Consider the following 16,236-nt stretch of genomic DNA (forward strand, 5'->3'; position numbering starts at 1 on the left):
CTTGCTTCCGCCTAGTGTATTGATAAAAATAGGCTATGTGTTAAACAAGGCATTAGCTATCTACATACCAAATTTCAACTAAATCGGTCCAGCCGTTGCGTGAAAGAATCGCAAATATAGAGGTACATCCACACATTCTCACAACCTTCCACATTTGTAATATAAGTACGACTAATAAAAATAATAAGGATTTATCATTAGCTTTTCCTCACAGCTGATACGCTATGAGTCATGAGAAAAACTTAGCAGGATTTGCACAGGGTGGGAAAACACGCGAAGCAAACCCAATCTTGATAAATGAATCGTTGTTCCTAATTGTATCATGTTTGATAAGATGAGATAATAGCAGAGGGTATATATACGAAATCAATTAAAGTTCTTCATAATAAGAAAAAAAATCCATAATGCGTGCTCTATTATTATTGGGCTTGGGCCTCTTGGCTTCAGCTTCGGCGTTCGTGGAAGTGAATTCTGATTACCACAAGGATATCGGTATCCCCGCTGCTGCGCAGATCAAGGAAAATGAAGAAAGACTTATGTCAGAGACAGCACGAGGCGGAAGGGTCGTGGGAGGTGCTATTGCTCCAGCTAATGCTCACCCGTACTTCGTGAGTAACTTGATGCAGTCAAAATTGTAAAAAATCCTAAGAAAATAACCTGTGCAAAAAAGGGTTCTTATGAAGAGTTTACACGAAGCCAGTTATGCTGGCGCCAGTCCTGCGGAGGTCACTGGCTAGAAAATAGACGGGCCCTCTATTTTCGCCAGTGCTTGAAAAACTGAGGCAAATTCCAAGCCAGCGATGGTTGCCAGTCTTATTGGCTGCCAGTGTTGGCTTCGTGTAAACTATGCTTTTATTAATAATTAGTTTTAATTATGTGCTGCCGGGTTGATCTAGATGTCTTTGACAAAGCAGTCTGAGGGCTGGTGATTTATATACCCGTGCATCGGAGAGCACGCTGATGTCAGTCTTTTATTTTTGATAGGAAATCATTAAATGATACCCTGCACCCACAGTTGAAGGGAGTTTCCGACTCTCTGACGAAAACCCACCAAGTTCCTTCGAACAATCCCGCAGCTCCGGCAGGATTTGGCCCTTGTGGGCCCCACTAGGGTTTGCTGACACTATTTGGCCCGTGCCAACCGTGGCCGACAATCGGCGAACATACCATTATTATTATCCTTATTGTTTCTGTTCAGGCTGGATTATTGATCAGTTTGGTGGGCCAGTCTGGTAACTCAGTCTGCGGTTCTTCGCTTCTCTCCTCCAACCGGTTGGTGACCGCCGCTCACTGCTGGCGCGACCGCTCCAACCAAGCGTGGCAGTTCCTCGTCATCCTCGGTTCTAACAACCTGTTCTTCGGCGGTACCCGCATCGCCACCAGCAATGTCATCATGCATCCGCAGTATGTGCCCTCCACCCTCCACAACGATATTGCCATGATATTGTTGCCTTCTAGCGTATGGTTTACCGGTGAGTATAATGAACAGGATGTTACCTATTCATACTGTCCCAAAATTCCATGCGACTTTTAATGACTGTTTACCAGTTTTGATGCCACCTAATATGATTAATTATTATGTATTTTTGATAGTCGTCTTAGAAGTCCCCAATGATTTTGTCAATTTATCAGATAATCCCTGTCTGATCGGTTGTTATTCAACAAGTATTAATTTTCAGGAAGCATTCAGCCAGTTAGCCTGCCTTCTGGTTGGGACCTTTGGGATCAGTTCGTCGGCAACTGGGCTGTTGCTGCTGGCTTTGGCAGAACTAGCGACCGTGAGTAAAATATATGAACAATTTACCCACATTCCAAACACGTAGCGAGGAAACTGCTTCACTCTCCCTTATGTATGAAAAGAAGCTTCTGTCCTTTCTCTAGCTTTAGTATATGAGTTAGATTTAGCGTGAAAGTGCAACTTTCGCGACTATAATATTAAGTGTAGGAGTTTGAGAAAGCGAGCTTAAAAGAACAATTAATTAAACTTGAAAGCCAAACATAACCAACAGACATCTGAAGTAAACAGTCTGACATTCTCCATGAGACCAACTTTTTGGAACCGTGCAAATAGTGCGACGTTTCATAGGAGCCTGCAAAGGCCTATTTGGAATAACAAAATTTTGATTTTGATTTTTTGATTTTGACAAAATATTCTTCATTAAAATAATTTCTTTTGCAGAACAACTGGCCGCGTCTCAGATAGTGAGCCACGTGAGCTTGCAAGTGATCAGCACGAGTGTGTGCCAGAATTCTTTCCTTGGCGGCATCGTAATTCCAAGCACGCTCTGCACCAGCGGTATTGGTGGTGTGGGAATTTGCGGCGGAGACTCTGGCGGTCCCCTCGTCATTAACCGCAACGGTGTTCCCACTTTGGTGAGCCAATCAATAAGTAATTTAGGGACTAAACAAATGCTGCTTAAGCTAATAAAGTGAACGAAATCAAAATATTTTTACAACTGTCTCGCAGATATACTTAATTGTGATGTTGTATCATCATTTCAGATCGGAGTGAGCTCGTTTGTCGCCATCACCGGCTGTCAACTCGGATTTCCTTCTGGCTTCGCACGTGTCACCAGCTTCATGACTTTCATCCAACAGTACATGTAATTATTGATAGACTGATTATAAACGAATTTAATTTCCTACCAAGTTTGTGTTTTAATCTTGAGCAAGCTGACTGATTATAATGCACAGTCAAATCAAAAGAGAGAGACACGATTTTTTTGTTTGTTATATTTATATATTTGAAAGTAACACCATTTACAATTTAAGGTAGTTACTTCCTACAAAATTACAGCCCAGCCATCTCAGGGCAACCAAATTCGATTAGAAAAAATTTATATCAAATATTTATACAATATAACGGTCCAAGTCCTTCTTACTAGCACTATGCAATGTATACGTAAACGGTGACTGTGATTCTCGTAACTCGGTTCGCTGCGTATTTTCAGTTTTAGCCGCTTAATTACAAGAGGGAAGATTTTAACAATTTACACGTAGCTTTCAAAGAAGTGAATGAGCTATGGGACAATATTGCATTTATATGCCTGAGGATCTCTCAGAAACAAGAACCTATTGTCTAATCGAGATGTAAGAATGAGGATTCAGAACTCAGAAAAACCAGTAAGTATTAAGTATTTTTATAAAGTACTAAAACTAAGCAACTGATAATCTGATTGCATTTATTAATTTTGTTATCAATTGAAAACACGTGGTTGGACAAAGGATGTACTTCGATTGATTGCCATCCATTTGCCATGCTTGAATAAGGATGGTTCACTGGCCAGGTACCTATTCTTGGTGCCGATAAGAAGCTGGGAAGCAGTGTGTTTTGTTGGTACTCTTGTTAAGCCTTTAGCAGTCAGCTTGTTTGCGGCCGCTATATTTGATGTATTTATCAGACCGTTTCAATTAGGCATTGTTACAACAGTAAGTATACAAATATGTTGGACAATAAAGGAAAAAATAATTACTGTGAATAACACTCTCATCAAACTGATAAAGTTAATCGGCGTCTACAATTTAATTACGAATGATTAGATGAGATTAAAAAGCAAAAGGTATAAATAAGACGTCGAAACTCTTCGCTGACTAAAGGAACACATTTTTATATAATGCGTGCTGTAATTTTGTTGGGTTTGGGGCTATTGGCTTCGGCGTCAGCTTTTGTGGAAGTAAAGTCTGGTTACCACCAGGATGTCGGTATCCCAACTGCTGAATGGATTAAGGCAAATGAAGAGAAACGTTTAGCAGAGGCAGCGCAAGACGAGAGGATTGTAGGAGGTGCTATTGCTCCCGCTAACGCTCACCCTTACTTCGTAAGTCTCACATAATGAAATGTCGACCAAAATACTTCTTACATCATTTAATAAAGATCTGAATACAATTTTCGAAAGCCATTCGGCAAAATAGCGATTCTAATTGAATGGCCGTTAAATGGCCGTCTTCTGTAAATAAGTTGATAACGAAAACTAACATGATACCGCCCTATTTTGTACTGGTTTCTATGGTATCCGATGGAACCTTTCACATCAGAACTTCAACCTTTCATGAAAAATAGAGTGCGATGTACAAAAACGTTTTGGAATTAAAACCAAGTTTCAATAATTTCTACGCAGGCTGGATTACTGATCAGTTTGGTCGGGGTATCAGGAAACTCGGTGTGCGGGTCAACACTTGTATCTACTAGAAGTTTGGTAACTGCCGCTCATTGCTGGACCGATGGCAGAAACCAAGCGTGGCAGTTCCTCGTCATCCTCGGCTCGAACATGCTATTCACTGGCGGTACCCGCATCGCCACCAGCAATGTTATCATGCACCCGCAGTATGTGGCTTCCACCCTCAACAATGACATTGCCATGATCTTGTTGCCTACCAGCGTATTCCCCACCAGTGAGTATACCCATATCTTCTAAAGTCTGTGACGCCACAACTAGTGGGGCAATAACTTTTATTCGATATTTTTCATATTTTTTAACTCTCGTAAATTCAACAATCCATTTACCTTAAATCGATTTTTAATCAGATTGATTTCAAACTATATTTGAGTACGATAAACTATCTCATCTTATCTTCTGTGAAGGAGTAATTAGCAGCAAGATTTATACCTACAGTACGTAAAATAAAATTTGCTTTACTCCTATATGTTTTAATATTTTCAGATAACATTCAGCCTATCAGCCTGCCTTCTGGTTGGGATCTGTGGGATCAGTTCATTGGCAACTGGGCTGTTGCTGCTGGCTTTGGCAGAACTAGCGACCGTAAGTGACCTTTACGGAAAAACAAAGAAGATATCAATTCAGGACTAACGTTACATAAGGTCTTCACATTTTCAGATGGGTATGGGTAAGAATATCTTACTTACATTCCTGTTTATTCCACAGAGCAAGCCGGAGCATCTACCATCGTTAGTCACGTGAACCTGCAAGTGATCAGCGTGGCTCAGTGCCAGGCTGTCTTCGGCAGTGTGTTTGTTCAGCAAAGTACGATCTGCACCAACGGTGCTGGTGGCGTCGGCATCTGCGGCGGAGACTCTGGTGGTCCTCTGGTCCTCAACCGCAATGGAGTTCCCACTTTGGTAAATGTCTTAGGAAACACAAATATTCTATAATCTTTAGGTCTTAAATTTCGAGTCCATTGGCCTTAAATTCAATTGAACTGTTATTTCAAACTTAAACTTACCTTTTATAACTAATTGTCATTATCTTCATAGTAGGTAGTTAAGTGTTAATCATTTTCTTTTTTCTATTATTTCAGATTGGTATCAGTTCCTTCGTGGCAGGTCTGGGCTGCCAGCTCGGATTCCCCTCTGCCTTCGCCCGTGTCACCAGCTTCAACAGTTTCATCCAACAGTACCTGTAAATAATATGAGTCTGAAAATATATTATATTATACATTTTTTTATTTACAAGCGTTTATCATTTTTTCCTGTATACCTACACACGTCATTGAGTTTTTGCAGTCCTTCGGGTAAACGTTTCAGATAGTGCAAGTTTATTCACTTCTTTTTGAAACTTTGCGTGGATAACGTGGTGGTTTTGATCGGAAAGCAGCTTGGTTGATGGTGAAAGACCTGTGCATCGGAGAGCACGTAAATATAGTCCTGTGTCTGATCGTTCTCAGGTTGTATGGAATTGCTGTCCCATCGAAATATGAGGGACAGATGCGGGAACATACAGAATGCATTTGTGTCTGTGCAAATGCTAGTGCACTATAATAATCGTATGTCCAGCGAAGCTAAATCTCCTGACCTCCTGAGACTTGAGAGACAATTATTTACTTTTAAAAAAATATTTATAAAAATAACAAAGATACTCATGAATTTTTAATTACACTACTTAATTGATAAATTAGGGTGCAATCTTGTCTATGATTTATTGCTTTGTCTTTATCCATCGATAATTTTACGAAATGGTTTTATTAGATCCGGCAAATCTTGATTGATTTTGCTTCATAAATCTTAATTCAACTATTTTCTAATATTGCTTACGTTCTTTTGTCAGGACCTTAAGATTGATCGCCTATGATTACTTGCGATAATCATTAAACAATATGATCAAAACAAACAATTATGATCAAAACAAGCAATTGCATTCTATCGCAACACATGCAGTGCTTACGATACAATATCCCCCGTGTAGATAGATAAGATCGAAACGGTAGTGAAGATTGCTTGGGATGATAAAAGAATGAAAGCCTGCATATTTCCCACATATAAATCAAAGTTTTCAGAGTTTAACTTATCTCAATACCTTTAGTATCTAGGTATGCAAGTACCTATTCTTGTCATTTTATTTGGGTTTATTACTTGACGGGGTAGTTTTTTTTTATAGAAATAAAGCAACTGCTCAAGCTATAAAGTTTCTATGGCCCTACGTTAATATCGTAATTGGTATTATATTATTTATGGGTTTGGTAGCAGGACCGTCACCACTAATTACTTACGCCGCAGGATTAGTTTCAAAGTCGGTTTTTACGCGATTGTGATAAAGTTAATAAGTATTAAGTTTAGGTAAAAACAAAACATCGATCAAACCTTATAAACGGATTAGGGACCTGTCGACTTAAATCACAGAATTAAAAAAGGGTTTTTTTTCCTTAACGGGGAAAAACTTTCTTTGAACTTGAGCACCTTCATTCTATCGGAAGCAATTGGTGAAGGGAGACGGGTTTTTCAAGACCTGAGATTCAATATCCCTTCCCATTAATGGGAAGAATTTCCATTACAAGAAAAATTTAAACGTTCAAAAAAGACGACGATCGTTGCCCTCAAGGATCTATCTTCTTATCGAGTGAGCTGCAGGTTTTAATCACCTAACAAGTCCTAGTGTCTGACTTTTTTCAAATCCGCCGAGAATAAAACCGGGTAAAACAGATTAGTGTTAATTTATTAAAAGTGCACCTTTCTATGTGCTGATCTCCGGCCACCACAAGGCATGGCCCGCAGTTGACAGATTGATAAAGTGTCGTGATTGGCTGTCAATATCTCTTTTCGATTGTATCGGCGTAATTCACACTGATACTCATAATAAATCTTTGCCTATTTCCTGTTGTTAATTGAAATATGCACATTATTAGGCACACTATTAACTGTAGGTATTCAAACTTTTTATTATTCTAACTTATTTTATATTTCATTTGAGACGGATATATAAGTAAATGAAGCTGGATGCGAGAAGCCGAAAATCGATCTCAGTGGCGTGCACTTGGAGAGGCCTATGTCCAGTAGTGGACTACGATAGGCTGATGATGATGATGATAATGAATGATAATCTTTAATAAAATCTAAAATAAAATATTCGGGTGATCAATTTGAATAAAAACCTCATATCATTCAAGCTCCTTTATTTCGACCAGGTACTTACAATGTGTTCACGAAACTAAGGTATATTCTTTTCACAAGCCAGTCAGACATACAATGATGACAACATTTATATCTTGCTTAACACATATGCTTTGAAACAATACATAGCCATTCATAATATTGGATTTCAAATATTGAAAAAAGTTACCACATTACAGTTGTGAAGAAGACATCTAGAATTTTATTTCGCTTCATTTGTAGTAACTTTTATAATCCCTTCCATAGATAATGGACTTATTTTACTTATGCAATTGAGCAGTCCAAAGAGAGAAAAATAGTTATTGAAAATCGCAAATAGATATCAAAATTTTATAAAATGGCAACTAGAAGCCGCGTGGTCAATTCATCTCCTTCTTGCCTTTACGTCTTTAACTTTATGGTACTTAGTTACTCTCCTTCCATTTTATATCTATGGTAAGAATTAGTGTTGCCACTATTTAGTTTCAAATAAAACAACTGTAAAGTGGTGCTAGGTTTAGTTTTTCTTTCAACGCACAGATCTCATCGAGTACCTTATCCAATCCATTCATTCTTTTTTTTATTATGCACAACAAGTAGGTGATTTTACTATTCATAATTAAAATGTGCGACAGAAGCATTCGCCGTAAATAATTTCGCAAACCGATTCACATACAATAAAATGTATTATAAATTACAACAATCGTTATTTTACATTCTTAATATCATGCGATTATTTATTACACTTTAATGAACATCCAAGCTCCCTGCCATCGTGTTTCAAAGTAATAACAAATTTATGACTAATACATGTTGAGACTAGAGATACAACTTATATCTAACAATGTTATAGCCTACTGCAAATTTCATGATTAATGTATTCACTAAAAATCATAATTAGCTGGTTTATTTCGGGCACACTATTACTAGAAAGCTAAAATAAAATTGAAACAAAATTCGATGTTCTTACAATAAAAATGACGAGTTAAGGTCAATAGTTAAAATAATTGTTAAAACTACAAATTCTAGAAGCTGATATTTAAACACTATTTACAAGCCTCTGCTGCGTACCTAGATACCTTAATGTATATGAACTAAACATCTAATTTGAGGGGACAATTCCACTTTTCAATTTTACATATATAATTTTAAAATATTTACATTCGAATTCACATTCTGCCGGCGACAATTGATGAAATATGACAATACATTCTAAAATAAATATATAGGTAATTTTTATGTTCGAGAGATAGGTATTAAAAATAACAAATATTTACGTAAATCTTAAAAGGAGGCATTAATTAAACTATCTTAATGATATCACAGTTCATTTATGCAAATAAAGACATATAGTTGAATATATATTTAACTCTTGGAATCAACCACCAAAAGAATTGTTGTTATGGCAATGAATTGAACATTTCAACAGAACAACAACATTTTTGACCGAAAGGGTTTCGCGTATAATCCAACATAATATCGCAAATAATAATAATTGGATATCAATTGTCCTGTAAAATGTGCTTTCTATACTTTAGGTAATGCATATACAAGATGAGTATTTAATATAATTAATATTTTTATTTATCGAATAATTTATTCTATTTGAAATGTGATTTTAGATTCCGATAAAGGTGCTTTAATATCAATTATAGTAATTCTGAGCGAATAATTATGATGTAAATATTAGTGTCAATTTAATATCTAATTCGCCTTTTATAAGCAGTCACGCGATTTTAATATTGATCGAATTATAAAATAGGTATGTTGACTAAGAAAAAGTATAATTGCCTAGTCTGTCTTTTAGATTAGAAAACAATATGGGACATTATGTTGTTTATTTAGCCAAATAATAAAATTAAAGAAGATACAATGCAGTTCGGGAGTGGTTTTTCAAATCTAAAAGACGGACTACAAAAATTATATTTTTCTACATATTTTACTTAAAATCAACATCCCTATTACTGCACCTTTAATCGTCTAATTAGAGTGCTATGAATAACACCTATTTAATTTGAATAAATTTATTCTAAGTGAACAAAAGTATGTGTAGACAATGATATGGCCTAGAACCAGTCGTAGTGTGGTGCGAACACGGAGTAAGGAAATATAAGCAGAGATGCCATATAACGCAGGTAGGTCAGCCGCCTTCTAGGTCAAATACGTACGGTGGGTATGATCAAAACGATCAGCTACGGATGAACTAACAAGGCGTTCAACTTCTTTGAGACATTTATCAAAGATTTTTGGCGTATATTTTTTCTAAAGAAGGCATGTTAGGGCGGAGTTAGTAACGTTCCTCGTCCCCCGATCACCCTCATTTTGCCGACGCTAGTTTCTTACAAGATTACCCGGTATGATATCTCTGCTAAACATTGAGTTCTCCATGGGTGCTAATGTTGAAATGTTGAATGTGTTCAGTAGTGTTGATGTTCAATTGGCTAGTGTTGTTGTGTTGTGTTTATGTTGGACACAGGACCTTGAGGATGTAGTCTGTTAGTAGCGTGGGGACGGTGGGACTGTCCTCGTTGATCGCCTTCAGAACTGGAATGGAGAGATTAAAATTATTTTTAGTGTTTTGTACAATGGATATCGTTAAATTAATAAATGAAGAAATTGTGAATTAAATGAATAAGTTTACGATTGCACAATGAAAGAAAATTTAAACGCATGTTATGTTAAAGATGAGCTAAGGAGTTGATAAGGAGGAAAATATGTTACGAAGTAATCTATCAGTGAAGTTGATAAATAATTTAATCATTTCATCGAATTTATTGTTATTAGTCGAGTAGTGATTAGAAATTTGATTTCAATGGGATTTAATTGCCAGTTATACATCTATAATATTTTTTACTATCAGTCTGGAAATTGGCATCCACTTGAAGTTCCCTAAATATCAAGTGAAATCGAAGGAAATCCTACACTAATTAATAATAATTTATTGTTAATACTCACTCTTAATGAGCACTTGGAGCGACTGGTTGTCCGGAGGTCCGTTGTCTAGGTGGAATGGTATCACCGTGGTCAAATACTGAAACACACAGAATTACATTTATTAATTTCACAGAAAAAATTTACAAATTACTTAAGTTTTTAAGGTATAAAATAGCTACAACTTTTATACTAGAAAATTACAAAAACAAAACGGAAAACTTTAATGACAAGTATTTACTTTAAATCAATTAATAGTTTTAATTTACGAAAATTGGCATTTGTAGTGAATTGAGGCCGTTATGAAATCAAAGAAATGTACCAATATTATTTGTAGACAGTTCTAGATACAAATAAGTATAGAACGGAGGAAAGTAACAAATAATAATTGATTCGTTTCAGTTAGTTAAGTTGTCGCGGACAGTGGGCGGAATTGAGGTTCAACAATCCGTTACAAGGGACTTTCACTGTTTGTTTACTTTATTGACATCAATAATATAATAAGAAATTATTCTTTGATCAAAGATACTATTTAAAATATATTATTTTAACTTATGTTTCCCATAAAAAAGGTACGGAGAAGCAGAGGCCTATGGCCCACGCATCGCCATGCGTAATCATCAATTACTTATAAGCATATTATTTCAGGATAACTTATTGTAAAAAAACGATACTTGATTTTATTAACGCAAAGTTTCGGTTGTGCCACATCACTATTCGAGAATTGCAATAAACTGACAACACTCGTAATGTCAGTTTAGTCTACGAGATTAAAAAACAGAGTATAGGTACCTACATCGTTTAAGCTTACCTTCGACTCAGAATGGCTGCCGTTCAAATTAGGCGACCTCGGTGGCTGCGGCCTCTTCTTCTTCTCAATATGATACTGGCGTCTCTTATTCTGAACAGCCAGCAGCAGCGATATAAAGGTGTTCTTAAGTTCCTTCTCGTATTCCAATTCGTCGCGAAGAGCCAACTCGGCGATCAGGGTTTCGGAGAACTCGCGAATAAGAACTTCTAACTCCATAAATATCTCGTTGAGTTGAGCAAGCGAGTAGGTGCGCAATTCTGGAATGACAATTATTTAAATTAATATAGTCTTCGTTATATGTGTAAAGTTAGCTACAGTTTTGAAACGAAGGAAAGTTTGGTCCAAATCGGATATATGTCGAAAAATTAACAAGTAGGTACCTACAGAATTTAGAGGTACCTACATCATGATTTAGCTTACTATTTCATAACTACTATATTACTTTGTATGACTTAGGTAAATTAATTTTGTTACTTTATCCAGTTTTATTCTTTGCATTTACTTAAGGAACATAAATTATTCGGTACCTACTCTAGATCTTTCTATAACGTTTTGTAGACTTAAAGTTCAAAGCCGTAATGGTTGTGAACTAAACACAGGTAAGTATTTGTATCTAGATCACGTCGGAGAAAACATGATTATCTTTCCATTCGGTATAGTTAATAGAATTTCAGACATTGATACAGCCGTCTGGTACTCGCCGAGAATTCATTATTAGATGTTGTCTTTATGTAGGGCTGCCATCCGTCCGGGTTTCCCCGGATTTGTCCTCGTTTGGAGGCCGTCCGGGGGCCGTCCGGGCGGGGTTTCAAGAAGTGTCCGGGGAAAACCCGGACATTTTTCATAGGGCCATCTTAACCTATGGTGCCTGGGTATGCGAATAACCCGGGCGCCTAATAATGCAGAAGTCGAAGTGTCCCAAAACTCAAAAATTTTCGCGGCTTCTTTTCTTAACACATTTTTTTACATTTAGCTACTTTAATATCCCAATATTCAAAAAATTTTGCGCTCGCTTCGCTTGCGGCTTCTTCACTTTGTGGATTTTTTTATTAAACAAGTTTAGGTGCTTTAGTGACCCAAAACTCAAAAATTTTCGCGCTCGCTGCGCTCGCGGCGACTTTACTTTGCAGTTGTTTGTATTTTTCAACATTTTTTTGTCTAACCTATCAAGAAGGTAACTTCTAGTTTCCATATGAGCTTTCTTATTTATGACCTTCGAAATACATTAAGTCACAATCTTTCAATAGATACTAGATACTACATGAGCTAGAGACGGCCCTGACTTTTCATGTAAGGAAGGACCTCATTGAATTTAAGTAATATGGTAATATTAAAAATTAGGTCTTGTTTTGTTAAACAAAAAAAATCGGACTCGTCCAGGGATAAACTGCGATTTACGCCAAATGTCCGGGTTTTTTTAAATATTTGTCCGGGTTTGGCGAAATTCGAAATGGCAGCCCTATCTTTATGTAAAAGTTTATCTTTTATTCCCAAGCACATGTTTTTGTATTAGAAGCAAAGCAGATCTAGATACTCGTAGATCTATACTAATTTAATGAAAAGAAATCTTTTTTGTCTGTTCGTTAGTTTGTACTCTAAAAGCTACGAAAATACAGAACCGATTAGAAAAAATACTTTACTGTTAGAAAGCTACACTATCCCCATAACATAGGCTATGGTTTGTCCGGCTACAGGAAGAAGTTTCCACGGGACGCGTGTGGAACCGCGGGGAAACAGCTAGTATCTAATAAGATCGAGAATAGTTCACATCTGTTGTTCTTCTAAAAGATTTACTAGACATACTAATGTTTACTACCGTAGGTACTCATTCCGACCAGAAAGCATTAATCAGATGTTTTAAACGTATTTTGAGCAAGATCGCGATTCATTTTATTATAGTTTGTAATTGGGTTATAAAATATATCTTATCTTTAATCTGATTAATTAATTTTGTACGGTGAATATAAACGTTTGGAATTATACGTTCGAGGTTGAGAAAACAAAGCGATGCGCCAAATTAATCGCGAGCGCAGGGGTGAATGTACTCAAGCGAAAGAATCGGCGATTGCGCAGCGGCGGGCATCGGCAGTGGTCTTGATTGTACGTCCACGTTGAATGATGAATATCGAGAGCTTTATTCAACAGTTTTTGATTTACTTTCACACTGAATTTGTACATTGATTAGTTTAGGAATGCATAGTGTTAGTTTCTTGAATTGAAAGTTGTTTGGTTTTGTTTTATTTTTAAGTCATTTCAACTTTTAGGATGTAGGTATCTATAATTTAATTACCTACATTCCACTTTGTTTGTTTGATGTTTAATAAACATTTACATTGATGATAATTTTCTTATGTTTATTATTTCTCAAAGTAACTGCATCCAAAAGTAACTTGGCTTAGTAATGCCAAAACAAAAGCCCTTCAGTTAAATCAAGCAATTTCTAGTTTAGTTACGTAAGAGTTTGGGATAAATCAGCAGCACAAAGGCAATGTTCAGTAAACATTATGACAGTTATTTGTCAACTAGAATTGTTGTTATTACCGAGCATTATGTCACCCACTTATATAATTGCTATCTTTGTCGAAAGATTCTCACGGGTCCAGTTTTTAGCTCGGTGGAAACATGACGTAGATACCTACTACTATAATTGAGGCCAGAATCCGGGGAAGTAGGTAAATTGATGTGAAAATATGTACGTTTATTTGATGTAGGTATACGTTTATTTAGTGTATACGTTATATTTGGTGTATACGTTATATTTGGTGTAGGTATACCTACGTTGTATTTGATGTATACGTTATATTTGATCTATAAGTTATATTTGATGTAGGTATAGGTACGTTTTATAGCTGCACCTAGGGTTGTAAACTGACGGTCACATACGATAAGTGACCGTCAATTACTATTAAGTGACCGGTCACATTGGACATTTATTGTCAGACTGGTCAGATATATTAAATAAGTATTTTTAACTTGGTACAATTATTATTTTCGTCTCAAGCAAATTAAAAACATTCATTATGAATGTGAAATAATACCTATTGCCTTTCTAAACTAACATAGTGCATAGATAACCTTTTAAAAAGATAGACTCTCAAGTACGTATTTATTTTTATTGATGTATACAAATCATTAATCATAGAGTGTCGGCGAAATCTTTTTTTTTATCGACGTTAAAAATCATCAAATGACCCCTCCCGCTGTGGGTTAGCAGCGGTGAGGGAGTGTCAGACTCTTACTGACTAAAAACCGTCGTGTTCCGTCGTAGGCCTTTTATGTACCAGAGCCGCGGTAACTCTTTCGAACAACCCGCAGCCCCGGCAAGCCTTGGCCCTGCTGGGCCCCTCTGGGGTTGCTGACATCTCTTTGAGGAGCGCGTGGAGCAACGCGCGCCGTCGACACGGGTCTGTCGTCTAAAGGTGCGTACGGATAGCGTGTTCCTGTGTTACGCGTAGTTGGGAAACACTGTCCACGCGTACATTGGATACGCGTACAGCTCCTGTACGGAGCGCCGCGAACCTGTACGCGAGATCAATCGATCCAGAGCGCTCCGCGAGCCCCAGTCATTCGCCATGACTCCGACAAGAACACGCGTGTTTATTCATTTTGCCGTCCAAATATAGCGTAGCCGGCCGCGTGCGTCCTCTTTGACGCGCGACCAAAAACCGGCTGACGGTCGCTCGCGCTGCGAGTTGGCTCGCGCGGTACGCGTACCCCAAGAGTGAACGCGTAGCTGCAGGTATGGACTAGGCGTTCCGGATACACGTAAACTGAGTACGCGTACCAGGGTACGCGCAATCCGTACGCTCCTGTACGCACCTTGAGTAGACAGAGGGACGATGAGCCACCCGAACTCACCGCCCACAGACCCGCACCTACGGTGGCCGGGAGTCATCTCGCGACACCCGGCGCCCATGGTGTCTACCTGGTCCAGCACGGCGGCTGGGATGAGAGGTGCGAACTCTCTGGCGTTCCGCCTCCTCCTTCTTGAGCATGATTGCTTCGCAGAAGGAGGCGACGGCATCCCATTCCCTCTCGCCCCGGACCATGGCCTGGATCAGGGCCGGACGCGAAAGGTCGCCGCCGCCTAAAGCCTCGACGAGGACCCGGCGGTGCCCCTCCCATGCGGGGCACACCTGGACTGTGTGGTCCACCGTGTCCTCGGGGTTGTCCGCACAATGGTGACACCCGGGCGCCTCCTCACGACCGATTCGGTGCAGGTACTTCCCGAAACAACCGTGTCCGGTGAGGACCTGCGTCATGCGGTACGTGAGGGCGCCATGACTCCTCCCGAGCCATTCCTCAAAGAGGGGACTTACCGCCACGATGGTGGCGTGCCCTGCACTGGGTTGCGACAGTCGCTCCCTCCAGGCCACCATGAGATCGCGCCGGAGCTCCCCCTGCTGCGCGACAACTGGCCGCGGCAGCGGAGTTTCCCCCCGGCGCAGTGTCTCCTTGCGCCAGTCGTACAGGCGCAAGAAGACTCTCGCCTCCAGATTCCACGGTGGCAGTCCAGCAAGTAGGCCAGCTGCTTCGCGGGAGATCGTACGGTACCCCCGGATTAGCCTAATGGCTATCACCTTTTGGGGCACGTTCAGGTAGTGTACAGCCCGCGGCCGTACCGAAAGTGCCCAAACCGGGGCCCCGTAAAGGGCCATGGACCGCATGACCGCCGCGTAGAGTTTACGGCAGGGGCCCTTGGCGCAGCTAGATCCTCTCGATGATCGTCGCAACCCCGCGCGTCATTATGTCGGCCGCCTCCTGGTGCGACCTCCCTTGTGCCAGAACCAGCGTATCGTCAGCGTAGCAGACCACGCTGACGCCGCTAGGGAGGTCGGCGCGCAGCACCCAGTCGTAGCCGATGTTCCACAAGAGCGGCCCGACCCCTGCGGAACACCGCACGACATCTCCCGCCGGGCGAAATCTTATCTTAAAGATCGATGAATGACATTTGGTTAGCTTCGATGATTCTAAAACTTCCGTAGTTTTATAAAATAAAGAAAGAAAAAACGTTTATTTCTACTAAATTCTATTTTTAAACAAAAAAAAAACGATTCTGACGTTGCTGACAATAAATGACAATAAGTGACCGGTCAAATTGGATAAATGTCCAATATGCTCGGTCAGATTGATCGGTCACATATAACGTGACGGTCACTTTACATCTCTAGCT

The 16,236-nt window shown here is 39.1% G+C and overlaps 3 protein-coding genes across 3 annotated transcripts in view; 2 read left to right on the forward strand and 1 right to left on the reverse strand.

Annotated features, from left to right (window-relative positions):
* The first annotated feature begins 372 nt into the window (after positions 1 to 372).
* LOC110384528 (collagenase) lies at positions 373 to 2,649 on the forward strand. Its single transcript, XM_021345839.3, has 5 exons — positions 373 to 608; positions 1,199 to 1,472; positions 1,680 to 1,778; positions 2,180 to 2,373; positions 2,503 to 2,649. Exons 1-5 carry the CDS (start codon positions 405 to 407, stop codon positions 2,605 to 2,607), a joined length of 876 nt encoding a protein of 291 aa, XP_021201514.3. The 5' UTR covers positions 373 to 404; the 3' UTR covers positions 2,608 to 2,649.
* A 932-nt stretch (positions 2,650 to 3,581) lies between these two features.
* LOC110384529 (brachyurin) lies at positions 3,582 to 5,410 on the forward strand. Its single transcript, XM_021345840.3, has 5 exons — positions 3,582 to 3,818; positions 4,119 to 4,392; positions 4,662 to 4,760; positions 4,884 to 5,077; positions 5,257 to 5,410. The coding sequence occupies exons 1-5, from the start codon at positions 3,615 to 3,617 to the stop codon at positions 5,359 to 5,361; spliced, it is 876 nt and encodes a 291-aa protein (XP_021201515.3). The 5' UTR covers positions 3,582 to 3,614; the 3' UTR covers positions 5,362 to 5,410.
* Positions 5,411 to 7,329: 1,919 nt separating this feature from the next.
* Positions 7,330 to 16,236, reverse strand: part of LOC110384525 (fasciculation and elongation protein zeta-2) — a 37,760-nt gene continuing 28,853 nt past the window's right edge. The window contains exons 5-7 of the mRNA XM_049844597.2: positions 11,064 to 11,320; positions 10,277 to 10,352; positions 7,330 to 9,865 (exon numbers count right to left, since the gene is read on the reverse strand). Coding sequence (XP_049700554.1) covers positions 9,783 to 9,865; positions 10,277 to 10,352; positions 11,064 to 11,320 — 416 coding nt within the window. The 3' untranslated portion in view covers positions 7,330 to 9,782. The remainder of the gene's footprint in view (positions 9,866 to 10,276; positions 10,353 to 11,063; positions 11,321 to 16,236) is intronic.

Source organism: Helicoverpa armigera, chromosome 16 (genome assembly GCF_030705265.1).
Source record: "Helicoverpa armigera isolate CAAS_96S chromosome 16, ASM3070526v1, whole genome shotgun sequence".
Classification (NCBI taxonomy): Eukaryota; Metazoa; Arthropoda; class Insecta; order Lepidoptera; family Noctuidae; genus Helicoverpa; species Helicoverpa armigera.

What these genes read in the sequence shown, in the direction of transcription:
- LOC110384529 (XM_021345840.3), top strand. Translation starts at nt 3,615, where the DNA reads ATGCGTGCTGTAATTTTGTTGGGTTTGGGGCTATTGGCTTCGGCGTCA. An exon ending in TACCAGCGTATTCCCCACCA is followed by an intron (nt 4,393 to 4,661) that starts GTGAGTATACCC and finishes TAATATTTTCAG; the next exon opens with ATAACATTCAGCCTATCAGC. An exon ending in GCAATGGAGTTCCCACTTTG is followed by an intron (nt 5,078 to 5,256) that starts GTAAATGTCTTA and finishes CTATTATTTCAG; the next exon opens with ATTGGTATCAGTTCCTTCGT.
- LOC110384528 (XM_021345839.3), top strand. Translation starts at nt 405, where the DNA reads ATGCGTGCTCTATTATTATTGGGCTTGGGCCTCTTGGCTTCAGCTTCG. An exon ending in CTAATGCTCACCCGTACTTC is followed by an intron (nt 609 to 1,198) that starts GTGAGTAACTTG and finishes GTTTCTGTTCAG; the next exon opens with GCTGGATTATTGATCAGTTT. An exon ending in TTCTAGCGTATGGTTTACCG is followed by an intron (nt 1,473 to 1,679) that starts GTGAGTATAATG and finishes ATTAATTTTCAG; the next exon opens with GAAGCATTCAGCCAGTTAGC.